At 49.2% G+C, this 13,624-nt stretch overlaps 3 protein-coding genes across 5 annotated transcripts in view; 1 reads left to right on the top strand and 2 right to left on the bottom strand.

The window, feature by feature from the left end:
• The window catches only part of PRPSAP2 (phosphoribosyl pyrophosphate synthetase associated protein 2), a 17,226-nt gene extending 14,645 nt beyond the window's left edge, over nt 1–2,581 (bottom strand). The window contains exon 1 of one of the 2 annotated variants that reach the window (XM_053276255.1): nt 2,229–2,581. The gene's annotated coding sequence lies outside the window, so the exon portion shown is untranslated. Of the gene's footprint in view, nt 1–1,735; nt 1,888–2,228 lie in introns of those variants that run through there. The other variant, XM_053276254.1, reaches the window with a different exon arrangement.
• Nucleotides 2,061–13,624, top strand: part of SHMT1 (serine hydroxymethyltransferase 1) — a 22,325-nt gene continuing 10,761 nt past the window's right edge. Inside the window, exons 1-3 of one of the 2 annotated variants that reach the window (XM_053276246.1) lie at nt 2,061–3,837; nt 10,779–11,029; nt 12,948–13,072. In XM_053276246.1, the coding sequence (XP_053132221.1) occupies nt 12,977–13,072 (96 nt within the window). In that variant the 5' untranslated portion in view covers nt 2,061–3,837; nt 10,779–11,029; nt 12,948–12,976. The remainder of the gene's footprint in view (nt 3,838–10,778; nt 11,030–12,947; nt 13,073–13,624) is intronic. The other variant, XM_053276247.1, reaches the window with a different exon arrangement.
• LOC128336566 (chemerin-like receptor 1) lies at nt 6,677–7,750 on the bottom strand. The gene has a single exon (XM_053276443.1). The coding sequence runs from the start codon at nt 7,748–7,750 to the stop codon at nt 6,677–6,679; it is 1,074 nt and encodes a 357-aa protein (XP_053132418.1).

Genomic DNA, 13,624 nt, shown 5'->3' with positions numbered 1-13,624 from the left:
AGGGAACACTGCTTCATACCATAAGTAGGGGCTGGTGGAAAAGCCTCGTAATAAGTCCCGTGCTCACACAAGCCTGTAGGATGGCAGTGTACAAAAACGGAGGAGCAGAAATGGTACCATGGAAAGCAACAGAGTTGATTTGGTTACGGTCACCCTACCACACCCCACCTTCTCTGAAGCGAGATGACTTTGCTGGATTGAATCTTCGCCATTAACAGCAGTGGAGTCCTGACAGACTCTGGACCACAGAGGCTTTTAGTGGCTGGAGAGAGCTGGGCATAAGCTGTAAACAAGCCACAGCTCCCAACAGACAAAGCTTCCCAGCAAAAGCTTTTACCCACAAGGCCTCCACCGCGCCATTGTTCCTGAGCTACTGAAAGGAGGAGGAGGAGGAGGATCATGGAGATGAATCAGATGCATCAGCCCAGGAGATCAACACTGTGCATTCAACTCCAACCCCATAAAAAATGAACAATAGGGTCGCTGCTAAAGAACAGAAGTGAGCAGAGGAATGAGAAACAGCTGGGGGGGGGGAATCCCCGCTCATTTTATTTTAGCTTTGTGAAAAGGTGATGGTAGCGGAGGCCCCACAGGGAAGAATCCCCCTCCTCAATTATTCTCGGGGGTGGGAGAGGCCAGAAGCTCTAAGCCCACATTGTCCTCCTGATGCCAGCACAACCTTTTGGGTGAACTTTTTTCCCCAAGTGGGAGGAGTTGAAGGGCAGAAATGGGAAGCGTCATTTAGCAGTTGATTTTGAAATGCACGCATTTGTTTACAAGCCATATACTGTATATCTCCAAGCCACCACTGCACTGTGACTTCTGAGCAATCATTCTTAGGACCCCACAGTTTCTATGCCTCTTGGCACAAGGAGGGGCAAAGAGAGAGATGAAGATCCTCTCCCCATGGAAGAAGCCCCCTCCTCGTGCTTTGGAGCTGTTATTTTAAGTCCGCCAAGAAGCCGCTAGCTGCAAGGTGCATGCACATGTTCCAAAGCAGAGAATAAAAGTCTTGCATGGCAGAGTGGCGGGGGGGGGGGATGAAATGGAAGGCTCTCCCTCCCCAGGCAGCTAAAGATGCAGAAGCTTTGGAGATGCAGCCCCCCCCAAAACCCCTCTTCTTGTTTTGCACCTCCCTCTCTCTCAACTCAGAAAAGCAGCAGGAACCGTAGAAACAACCGAAAATCAGGTCCATCTCTAGCAGCTGCGCTCAGAATAACGCAGAGACACCCATCATCCCAAATTGTATTATATGCAAATGCAGCCAACGAGGCAGCCGCCTCCCGTCACACCGGGGGGGGGGAATGCGTGTTATTCCCGCAACCCCCCGTCAGACCCCTCCTTTGCTCCCCCCCCCAGCAGATGTGGCAGGACTACAACTCCCATCGCCGCCTGCAGCCCGATGGGAGTTGTGGTCCGCCACATGGGGACCCCTGGCTGGATGGCTGCATTGGAGTCGATCCTGCCCCCGAGCCTCCTCCACGAGGCTTCCTGCTCAGCAGCCCCCTCCCACAATTAGCAGCAAGGGGAGCCCCCCCCCCCCCGCCAGAAGGAGACCATTTCAAGCGGCACACCTGAGGGCAGGGGCGGGGCAGCGGACCCAGGAGGGCCCCCGCCCCCCTCCTCATCACCCCCCACCCCCCATGGCGCAGACCCCCAACTGCTGACCAGCCGCCGCCAACCCCTCCCCCCCCACCAGGGATGAGAGGGGAGAAGGGAGCCCCTTCCCCATTACCTGCCGCCTCAGCCCCGAGATGGAGAAGGAGAAGGGCGGAGGTCCCCTGCCGCCGCGGCAGCCCACGTCCCAGCCCGGGCCGGCAGCCCTCCTCTCCCTCGCCTGGCCTCCCTCCCGCGCGTCTTTCCTCGGGAGACTGACGCGCCGGGTCCGGATGCAAAATGGCGGCGGCGGCGGCGCGCGAAGGCCGGGGAAGGAGGGGCAGGCCGCGATGGCGGCGGCAGGCGAGAGGGGGCGCCCTCGCCTCAGGAGGGACACCCCCCCCCCTCCGCTGCGCCCCCCACGGGGAACGTGCAGGGCAGCCCAGGCCGCCGCCCTCCTCCTCCTCCTCCTCCTCCTCACGACCGCTGACAGCGGGTTCCCAGGCTTCTCCCCCGACACGCCCCCTCTCCCCACGAGCACTGGACACGCGTGTCCAGCTGCTGCTGCTGCTTCTTGCCCCAAGTTAAGGCTCTCTGCCTTGCCTGCCGGGCGACACGGGTTTCAGCCTCACCTGTGCGACGGGCCCCTGAGAGGCATCCAAGGCCCAGTGGCAGGCAGGCAGGCCGCCCTGGAGAGAAGGACTCTCTGGGTTGGGGTCGCGAGGAGTCGGCACTGGCTTGACTCAGTCAATCAGGCGAGGAGCCCCTGTCCGGGCCTTCCTCCTGGGGTGCCTGCCAGGCGGGTACATGTTTCTGTGTGTGTGTGAATGTGCAGCTGGCTGGGCAGGGGCAGCTCGGCCGGGCGAGCCAAGGGGGCGCCGCCAGAGAGCCCCAGGGCTGCCGCGATGCCTGCGAGATGGCCGGCCACGCAGTCGGCGGGGAGAGCTGCCGCGCCCTGGCGGCGGTGAACTACTCCCCTGCTGACTGAGCATGGCAAAAAAGAGGCACCTTTTTGGAAGTAGGCGTGGTTCTCTTATATTTAGCAGGAGGAGAGCCACCGGCCCTATCCATCCCCAGCACAGGCACAGCATCCCTCCCATAGGGATCCAGCATCCCTCCACTTGAGGGGAGGGGATCCTTTAAGGGGCAAGGCGGATGTGCTCCTTACCTGCCCCACTGCCACCCCCCCCACAGCACTCTCCCCAAAAGTGTTGGTACAGGGCTGCTTGCACGTGCTTGCAGCCCCAGTGAACAGCGCGTCAGCCATTTCCAGTTTGTCATTCACTGTCTGGGGCTGCAAGCACCCGGGGTGGTGCCACCATTGGGCGAATGGGTTCAAAGAACCCAGGCTGCCACCAATCAGGGGCCACAAGTGCGGCTCCAGACACGCCCCCTGCAGATGCAGGGTGTGGGGGCATTATTTTGGTTCCAAACAGGGCCAAGCAGCAGCCCTACACGGCGGGGCTGATTGATCTCCCTCCCAAAAGGGGCCCCATGGCCCCGCTTAGGAAATCGATTGGCCCGCACTGCATTGGCAGCGCAGCCGGAATGGCTCTTCCTGCCTTTAAGGCAGAGACAGAAGGGTGAGAACTTGGGTGCCAAAAGGCAGAACTTGGGTGCCTTCCTTCCTTGAGTTGTGGTTTGTTTTGTTTGTGAGATAGTATTGTGGTGAGAACTAGACAGTACCAGGTGTGTGTGCGCGTGTGCAATATCTCTTGGTGATTGCTGTGATTAGCTCCTTGTCTGGCCTTAAGACTAACTTGTGATTCACTCACTGCTCTGGTCTGCAATGCAAATTGCAATGCAAAAGCTTGTGTGCAGTGCGCTCTGTGAGTGCAGCTTGTTCCAGCCATAGGGGACAATGGGGAATATTTGTCGTGCTCGTATGCTACCTACCACCCAGCCCACAAAAGAAGCGGGAGATTTTTAACAAATGTTTAAACTTCCCCCCAAACCCCCATAGAATACTTGGTTCGTTAGACCAATCTGCTACCTGTGTTCATTTTAGAGGTGAACCAAGGTACAATCCCCCACAGTGCATGGTACACACAGGAAGTGTACTGCTGGACTTGTGTTCAGCATAACCTGTGAATAACAGTACCTGTGTACATTGTACTCTTGTCATACTAGTGTTCAACATAATGAGGCTCTCCACGTGAGCAGTGTGGAGAGTCTTATCGGGGTCTCCCCGCAGACGAGCAGGAAGCCATCCCTGAGCCGGTAGGAACCGTCACGGAGCCGGTAAGTCCCAGGAGAAGAAACCGGCAGTGGGGGGGGGGGGGCTACAATGGCGGGCGGGCAAAGAAAATGGCGATGGCTGGGGGAGAAAATGGTGGTGCAGGCAGGTAGCAGGGGAAAAATGGCAGCAGCAGGGAGAGAACTATAGGTGCAGATGCTCTGCAGCTGGCCCAGCTAGTATAAACATTATTATTATTGTTGGAGATTTTGATGTAAAACACCAATAAAAAAAATCTCTATCACAAATGATCTATTGCTAGAATGCATTCATTTGCCAGATCTCTACTATAACTCCCCCTTGAAATTTTTTTTTAATAAAAGTGTTATTCACATAGAAAATTTAAACTTAAATGTAATCCTTCCCCCACCCCCTCAATCAATACATGTACATTTGTTCCCAGAGTTACAGAGACAGACTTACAAATTAGTTCCCTTCTTTAGCATTGTAGCAGACATAAAATTGGTGTACTCTCGTATTTACTAGAACTTGTAGGAACATAGGAAGCTGCCATATACTGAGTCAGACCATCGGTCCATCTAGCTCAGGATTGTCTACACAGACTGGCAGCGGCTTCTCCAAGGCTGCAGGCAGGTGCTGTTCCCAGAGTGGCCCCATCCCTGAAGGGGAATATCTTACAGTGCTCACATGTGGTCTCCCACTCAAATGCAAACCAGGGCAGACACTGCTTAGCAAAGGGGACAATGAATGCCTGCCGCCACAAGACCAGCTGTCCTCTCCTTCTGGAAGTCAGTGGTGCCATGCAATCGACCACTTCTGCTGACTGGATTGGCCTGGAAATGGCCTCTTTGGAGCTGTCATGCACAGTGTGACCATGTGAGGGTGCTCAAGCATTTTGTGTAGGTAACTCTTTTAGAAAAGAGCAGCAGCATCCCTTCAATGTGACCATTGTGAAGGTCAAATTGTGATCATGGAAATCAAGAACAACCCAGTCGGACTGCTTGCACAGGATGTAAATATGAAACATCCATGAAGCCTGAATGAGGACCCGGGATGAGGACCCTGATGGGTAACTTGGCACATCATGTTACCCCCTTGGCTCGGGGTATTCAAACTTGGGCCCCAGATGTCGTTGGGTTACAGCTAGCTTAAGTTGTTGTGGTGTAGGATGCTCAGAGTTGTCTTTGGGGAGGAGAACTGGTCTTGTGGTGTCGAGTGTGAATGATCCTCTTTGCAAAACAGGGTCTGCCTTGGTTTGCATTTGGATGGGAGACTACATGTAAGTGCTGTAAGATATTTTCTTAGGGGATGGGGCCATAGCTCGGTGGAAGAGCATCTGCATGCTTGCATGCAGAAGATCCCAGGTTCAATCCCAGGCAGCATCTCTGGCTAGGGCTGTCTGGGACACTCCTGCCTGGAAACCTCAGAGAGCTGCTACTGGTCTGTGTAGACCGTACTGAGCTAGATGGCCCAGTTTTTACCAGGTTTGCTCTGAAGTGTGGTAGTAGCCGCCCTTCATGACTATGCTTTGCTCAAAGGGGGGAAATTAGCATAAAATGGGTGCAAAGCAGTATACAGCTATGTGAACCTTAAAGTGTAGGGAAAGTTGACCCAGTATGGATGCACTGGAATGGAGGTCAGGAACATAGACATGTGCCTTGAAAACAGAGTTGCTTTATTGACGGGCAATAAGGGCACAGAATGAGGAAAGAGGACGATTAAGGCAGAGATTAGCTCTTTGCAGGCTTGCTAATTCTGTAAGTAAGGAGGTTGCAACCTCTCTGGAAATGGCTTAGGTAATACATATTTACCATGTTATAGCACTAGGGTGTGGGACAGAGGTTTGGGGGTGAAAGGTTTCAGAGAAAGGTGGAGCCAAGGCGTGTTTCATAGCTACCTGTCCTGCAATCTAGGTAGGGTCCTTCTCTCCAGGAGGCAAGAAAGGTGGGGTGCAAGAGAGGCACAAGGGTTTTTATAGTCCAAAACATAGTTGGAGGGTATGAGTGGTGGGAGTCAAATATTGTGAGTCCTTGTTCCATAAAAGGCCCAATTCTGATACAGCCCAATACTGTATCAATTGGACTGCATCCTGGGTGTTTTCACTTGGTTGCTTCTCTTAAACAAAGGAGTTGCTTCACAGGTGCTTTACTGCAAGTAGTGTGAACAGCATTGGGAGAGGGAGATCTCTCTCTGGTATGACTCACTAAAACTGTTAAGTAGAAAGGAGGGAAATATCCTTGAGTTGTATTATCCTCAGTGGTCCCTTAAGGGGTGACAAGAAGCCTGCATTCCATTACCTTTTGTCTCTTTACTGGGATGGTTTTGCCCTGGCTTTCTGTATGTGCCCAGGTGCAATCAGAGTGGCATATCCCAGTCCCGTTAATTAGCCTGGGGGCACCAGGGAATGCCTAATCAGAATGACCTGTAATCTCTGGAATGCAGCAGCTGAAATTTAGGAACACAAGCAGCTGCCATATACTGAGTCAGACCCTTATTAGTCCATCTAGCTCAGTATTGTCTACAAAGATTGGCAGCAGCTTCTTCCAGGTTGCAGGCAGGAGTCACTCAGCCCTATCTTGGAGATGCCGCCAGGGAGGGAGCTTGGAACCGTCTGCATGCAAGCATGCAGGTGCTGTTCCCAGAGCAGCCCCATCCCCTAAGCCAAGGGGAATATCCTACAGTGCTTACACCTTAGCCTATTTGGAACTTCTCTTCTAAATAGGCTAAGAAAAATGGCATATGTCTCTGGTCTGGGGTACACTGAACCACACAAAATGGTGATCTGAGTGAGCCTGATAACACAACGGCCTCTCTCGGTATAAGGCTACTTTCTATGTTGCTATTACAACAATATCTGGGGACCTAAGCTTGAGAATCCTTGGTTTATGTAGTCATCTGGATCTCCACCTGAGAGATGGATCTAGATTTTCTCTTGCTGGATAAAGACAAGATGAAATCCTCGCCAAATGCCCCTTCAAAGGCTGAGATGATGGACCGTCGGAACTTCTTCTGTCCTACAAACACATATAGGATGGGGTTGATGCAGCTGTTGAAGAAAGCCAGGCTAGAAGCCAATGGTATCCCTAAAAACAGAGCGATTTTGAGCTCATGGCTTAAAGGACTTTTGGACATTTCCAGCAAAGAGAAGACATGGTAAGGGAAATAGCAGAGGAAAAACGACACTGTGACGGCAATGATGATCCTAAAAGGCTTTGAGGATTTGGTTAGGTGTCTCTGCTTCATCCTGAATCCAACGACGCTGTAGCAGACCAAGATCACGGAAAAGGGAATGAGGAAACCAAACAGGAATCTAATGATGGTCATGATTTGGTTCCTGGCCCTCCAAATCCTTCGTGTCTCCTCGCCTGTATAGTCACTGGACAGCGCAAAGTTGTTGTAGCAGCTGGTGCCATTCTTGGAGTTGGTCGCTGTATCTCGGAAAATTAGATACGGAGAGCTGAGGACGAAGGCGACGGCCCACGTAGCCAGTGCAATTCGGTACGCCAACTTTGTGGTCCTGTAGTTTCTGGACCACAGAGGGTGGACCACTGAAGCACACCGGTCCACGCTGATCACCATCAAAAGGAAGACACTAGCAAACATGTTCAGGAAGGCTATAGCACTGTTCAGTTTGCACAGGAGTTTCCCAAAGGGCCAGTGGAAGCCTAGAGCAGTGTAGGCGATGCTCAGGGGCAGGAAAAACGTGAAGACAAAATCGGCGACTGCCAGGTTGAGAAACCACACAACATTCACCGTCTTCTTCATCTTGAAGCCAGCAATCCAGATGACCAGCCCATTTCCAGTCACTCCCAGGAGACATGAGACACCATAGACCACCATGGAAAGCAAATGCATGCTTTTTTGAAGACGCAGGAAGCTGCTTGCTGCGTGTGAAGTGGTGTTTTCATGCAAGAAGGTAACATTGGTCAGGAAGGGTGAATATGAGATATTGGCCATTCCCAGAAGTCAGCTCCTGAAATCATAGAAGCAGCATCATACAAATCTTGTAATATATAAATTTAAATGAAACCAATGGGAACCACTTCCAGTGACTGTGACTGGTGTTTATCTTATATTTCTGAACATTGGTCGATCTACCTGAGATCATAATTTCAGTGTAGTGGATTCTAGTTTTTATATTTGCTGCTGTTTTCAATGAGGAAATTATTGCTTAACATCTTTTCAAGTTTAGATATATATTTCATGTTTTGCTTCCTTGACCATTTGAATGTATTTACTCCTTATATTGCTCTGGTCAAATAGATGTTCCTAAATTATGAATAATGGCTACAAAATGTACTTTTTATTATAGCAAAAGTTTGAGAAAGGAGAATTGTCCCCCCCCGCCCCCGATCTTTCTTCTCCAGCCCTATTTCTAAATAATTTCTATTTCTAAATAATTTTTCTAAATAAATATTTCTAAATATTTCAATTTCTAAATAAATATTTCTAAATAATAATAATATTCCTTCCCCACTTCTAAATAATGCCATTTTCTGCACATGTGGTGGAATTTCATCGAGATGGTTCCTTACTGGGAAACAAGTAATAGATGCTATTCCCATACAAGTAATAGATGCAAGATTCCCATTTCAACCAGAAGTGGTTATATTAGCACTCTTAAACATAGAATTTAAAAACTCATCATTTGCTGACCTGAAATATACTGACAGCTTCAATGGCCACAGAAGATAGAAGTGCCTATCTGTGGACAATTAGATTGGTTCACTGTGGTCTGTGATATGATCCCTTATGAACAAATTTTAACACACTATATTCATATTCTTGCATTTTGGGTGGTATAAAAATATGCTAAATAAATAAAAATAATAAATATTCATCAAGGAAAGATTATAACTCAGTCATCACTAGAAATTGGGCATTATATCGTTTGGAATATCAGGACAAGTGATATCTGCTGAGGTCAGTGTCCGAGATCTGTAAACTAGTTCATGTTATGAGTTCAAGCAGTAAATTGACATATCTATACTTTTTTCTTTTAAAATAAAATTTTAAACAACCTATCAAATTTCAATTTTGATTTAAGGCAAAGCTGTGAATTTGGTCATTTGGGGAAGAAGCAGCTTACCCACTTTGGCCTCTTCCAGTAGATGTCTTTGCTGTGCAGATTCTTTGAGCAACAGATGTCCACAATTCTTCTGTGTCTGGGGGACTTTGAGAGAGAGAGAGAGAGCTCTTCTTGGCTGATTCATCTTGGCCTATCATGGTTTTTTTCCTTTCCACATGTCTACGTTTAAGGGGATTTCAGAGCATCACATTTCTTCCAACTTCTTCTTCCTTAACCTCTTCTTCAATTTCCTCCAACCTTTCTTCTTCCTTAATTTTTCCTTAACCTCTTCTTCCAGTTTGTTAGTGGAGTTTAACCCATTGGCCAATGATTTAGGATGTCACTTCACTGGAATACATGGATATTTTGTTTTTGTTTTTTTTAAAAGTTAAATTATACACGTGTGTAGTGGTGTTAGCAGTGTGCAACAAAATTGGCAAGGAATCTTGTAGCATCTTGAAGATGCCATCCATTTTTAACAGCAGCTTGACAGGCAGAAATTTGGTAGATGACACTATTCCCAGTATGGGAATAAGTTGATGGGAAAAGTTTAGCTTACTTAAAGCCCTAATTTTATGCATGTTCACTGAAAGACTAAGGACCAAATAGCAGCATCATAAGTGTGTGTGTGTGTGGGGGGGGGTAGCTCCTTGCCCCTCCCCCAGCACCATGATCCTGCCAAATTGGGGTCCTTACAACTGGTTTTCACAAATATGTAAGGAGACCAGACATCTAACTATGGATCTCCAGTGCCTCATCTAGTGTGTCCTATTTTGTTCAGTGTGATTGACAAGGCAGCGTGCCTAGAATTGCAGTCTTCATTTCTGTGTGTCCAGCTGCTTTTAAAGGCAGAGGAGCAAGGGTGGGGAGGAGGTCACAGCTCTGTGAAAATATCATTACGTATAGGGCAGGTGTGGTGGGATGAGGGGAGACAACCCGAGGGCTTTCTAGTTTTCTAGCTCCAGCTTTTTGCATCTAGGTATTGTCCGATTTCACTTGTTCTGCTTTTTTACTGTTATGGTTGCCAGCTTTTTCCTGCTTTGGCTCCTGTGCATTTAAGTGCACCTGTATTAAGCTCTGGGTCTCACACACAGAACTTAGCAAGTAAAGCTTTTCTTTAAATAGAGAGGAGTGATGGGAAAAGCATCATCGGCTAAATGTTGGTGAGTCAGGTTGCTGTGAAAGTCAGAGGAGCAGAACCAGTGGAAAAAAAATGTACATCCTATTATTTTCTCTGTAGCACTGCAGAAAAAAGTGGCTATAAACTCACTCCAGATCACTCAAGTTGAGAGAGAGAGAGAGACCCCAGAATTCAGATTAGATTTGCCACTGGCTCAGAATATTATTGGCCTAAAATTGTTGCTTGTTTCTGTTTCCCCTCTTTAAAAAAAGAATGAAAAATGTGGTATCTTTGGGGAGGATGCACTCTGTACATGCTCAGAAACTTCCTGTCTCCGCTTGATTTTTTGCACTACTCACATTTATTGTTAATTTTTTATTTAAATTGTAGTATTTGAATATTTAGTTCACTTATATTATTATTAATGTGAAAACATTTCTGTCCCACTTTTCTGCTGCAGTAGAAGGCTAAGCAAGGCAGGGCAGGTTACCCACCAGACAATTCAAAACAAAAATAAAATGATTTCCTCTAAGCTACTCTGAGGCCCCTTGTCTGAGTGGCGGGGAAACAGGCCAATGATCTAAATGCATTAAAAAAACAAATCCAGAAACACATCGCATTGTCTTTTAAAAAAATGCATATTAATGATTTAATTTTTTGCTCAATATCACACACAAAAAATAACATGTATAGATAGAGTCGGAGGCCCCCAGCCTTAGATCCCAGCATATTCCATCACCAACATTGGCTATTAATAACAGTATAAGGCTTTCTGAGCGCGCTCTCCCATCTAAAAGGAGTCAAGACCGCTCCATCCAATAGCGTGTGAGTCACGAAAAGGGAGGACCTTGTCTCTAACCCCTGATTGGCTGGGACCGTCGTCAGTATAATTATCGGGGACCTGCCGACGGAACGCTGTGATTGGCTGCGACGCGAGGGACAAAGCACTGGACGTTCCTTCTATTCCAGGAGCGCGCCGGGCCTGAGGCTTTAAGTCCGGATCGGGGGAGGAGTTCTCTCTTTCCAGGGACTCCCGCGCGTGGTCTTGGTAAGTATGGGGATTCTGCGCCTGTTGATGGGCTCGGAGCAGGATGGGACAAAAAGAATTATTGCAGACTCTTGTGCCTTCACCAGCTGCGTGATAAGTAGAAATCCAACCGGTGAAGCCTTTCCATGGGGGGAATTCCATGTTGCATTTCAATTGGTCATGTTGCTGTTAAAAGAGTAGAAGAGCCTTGTCAGGAAAAGCAAAGAGTGACATCTTTAGCTTGGAGCAATAAGGAAAGTGGTGTTTTGGAAGTTGTGCACTCCACGGCTGTAGCACACAGCTGGCAAGACTTGTTGAACTGTGTACAATTATCCTGTGGTGGCTGCTGCACATATGCTGCATTTTACACAAAAGCCCTGTCAGTGGGGGAAATGCGGCAATGCGGAAGTTTATTTATTTATATGGAGTCCGACCACTGATTTATCTAGCTCAGTATCATCTGCATGGACTGGTAGCAGCTCTCCAAGGTTTCAGGCAGGAGCTTTTCCCAGCTCTACCTGGAGATGCTGCCAGGGACTGAACCTGGGACCTTCTGCAGGCAAAACGGATGCTCTGCCACTGAATCCTCCCCACCAAAAAAGCTGCCATAGATTGAATCAGATCACCAGTCCATTTAGTTTAGGTAATCCACGATGACGAGCGAGCTTTTGATATGGGGTGGGAAGTGGAAACTTCAATACCAGATCAAGTAGGGAGGAGAGCTGGTCTTGTGGTAGCAAGCATGACTTGTCCCCTTAGCTAAGCAGGGTCTTCCCTGGTTGCATATGAATGGGATACTAAATGTGTGAGCACTGTTAAGATATTCTGGAGCTGCCCTGGGAAGAGCATCTAGGTTCCAAGTTCCCTCCCTGGCAGCATCTCCAAGATAGGGCTGAGAGAGATTCCTGCCTGCAACCTGGGAGAAGCCGCTGCCAGTCTGGGTAGACAGTCCTGAGTGAGATGGACCAGTGGTCTGACTCGGTATATGGCAGCTTCCTATGTTCCTAAGTACCCTAACAAGGTACTGACGTATGGTATCCAGGAAGTATTTGCCCCAGGAAGTATTTCACATGAGACATATTTGCAAAGCGCAGTGCTGGACTGGGGGCACTGAGAGGGTGGTGGAATATATGTGGGGAGGGTGCCGGGTTTTGAGCAGAATAGGTAATTAAGGGTGGGAGTTGGGGTGCAGGGGTGCCCCGTGGGTGGGGCGCCCCGGGAATTTGCCCTGTTGCCCTGTGGGCCACTCTGAGCCTGGCAAAGCGGACTTTCACTGTTGCTAAATCGCAGCCGAGAGGCAATTGCCCAATTTGCTCCATGCGGCCTTTTGCTATCCTTGAGGAGTTAACGATTAAACAGGGCGGTGGTTGCTCCTGCCCACCCCACCCCCCATCCGGACAGCCTTGGCTTTGTTCCTGCCATCCAGCGATTCCTAGAGCAGTGGTTGTGTGTGCAAGTGGAGGTCAGCAGTGGCAAAGGGGCTCGGGTTCCCTTGTCCATCTTTACTGCAAGGATGGCGTTTGGCCAGTGGATGCTTGCAGACCCTGCCGCATTGATTTGGCAGTCGTGTCTATGAACATACAAAGCTGCCTTCTACTGAGGCCCGTCTAGCTTAGTACTGTCTACTGCAGGGGAAAGCAAACTTGCCTCTCCAGCTGTTGTGGAACTACAGCTCCCATCATTCCCAGCCACAATTGTCGCTGGGAATGATGGGAGTTGTAGTTCAACAGCAGCTGGAGAAGCAAATTTGCTCACTCCAGGCTACTGTCTAGCTTAGTGTTGTGTAAGGTTCCCAACCTGGGGTCCCCAGATGTTGTTGGACTACAACTCCCATAATCCCCAGCCACAGTGGCCAGTAGCCAAGGATTATGGGAGTTGTCGGCCAACATCTGCAGGAGGGCCAAAGTTGAGCAGCCCTGCTCTGCATCTTCCCTTTCAGGCCATTATAAACCCAGCAAGCCAAAAGCCATGGCCAGCCTTGCCAACGGAGACCACCTCAGTAAGGCTCTCTGGGCCTCCCACAATAAGATGGTGATGGAACCGCTGGACACCAACGACCCAGAGGTGAGGGGGCTTCTTGCCCGGATGGTGATGTTGACTGTTGTATCGATTCTGGCAGGAAAACACAACCATCGTCAGCAGCTCTGAGCGGCCAAGGGGTCACTGACCTTTGGGTACAATGACGTTCACTGAGAGAATGACGCCTTGCTCTGGTTTAACGCTTTCCAGTTTGTTGACTCCCTTCTGCAGGGACTAACACGTGATGAGTAGGGGTCCATACATCTTGGCTAGCCTTGCTGACCAACCCTGGAACATTATTGCAAGAGTAGAACCAACAGACGGATAGAATGAGGAGACGGTTCCCTGTCCTTTAGGCTCTTACGCTAAAAAGAGATGCCAACAACAGCCTTGGAAGGATGCTGTGCTGGGGTTGGACACCCAGAGTTGCTCCCTCCCTGCTAAATACAAGAGAATCGCCACTTTGAAAGGTCCCTCTTGGCCCAGTTAAGGGAAATATGTGGGTCGCCAGGATTCTGCCCTTTTTGTGACCCAGATCCCCCCACCCCCTGCAACTGAAAGATGAGATGGATAGTTCGTGACCCAGAGCCTGGGTGA

Source organism: Hemicordylus capensis, chromosome 13 (assembly GCF_027244095.1).
Source record: "Hemicordylus capensis ecotype Gifberg chromosome 13, rHemCap1.1.pri, whole genome shotgun sequence".
Taxonomy (NCBI): Eukaryota; Metazoa; Chordata; class Lepidosauria; order Squamata; family Cordylidae; genus Hemicordylus; species Hemicordylus capensis.
Note: the sequence above shows the minus strand (reverse complement) of the source record. Positions and strands in the feature narration are given on the sequence as shown.

Coding starts and splice junctions, on each gene's coding strand:
- LOC128336566 (XM_053276443.1), bottom strand. CDS start 7,750: ATGGCCAATATCTCATATTCACCCTTCCTGACCAATGTTACCTTCTTG.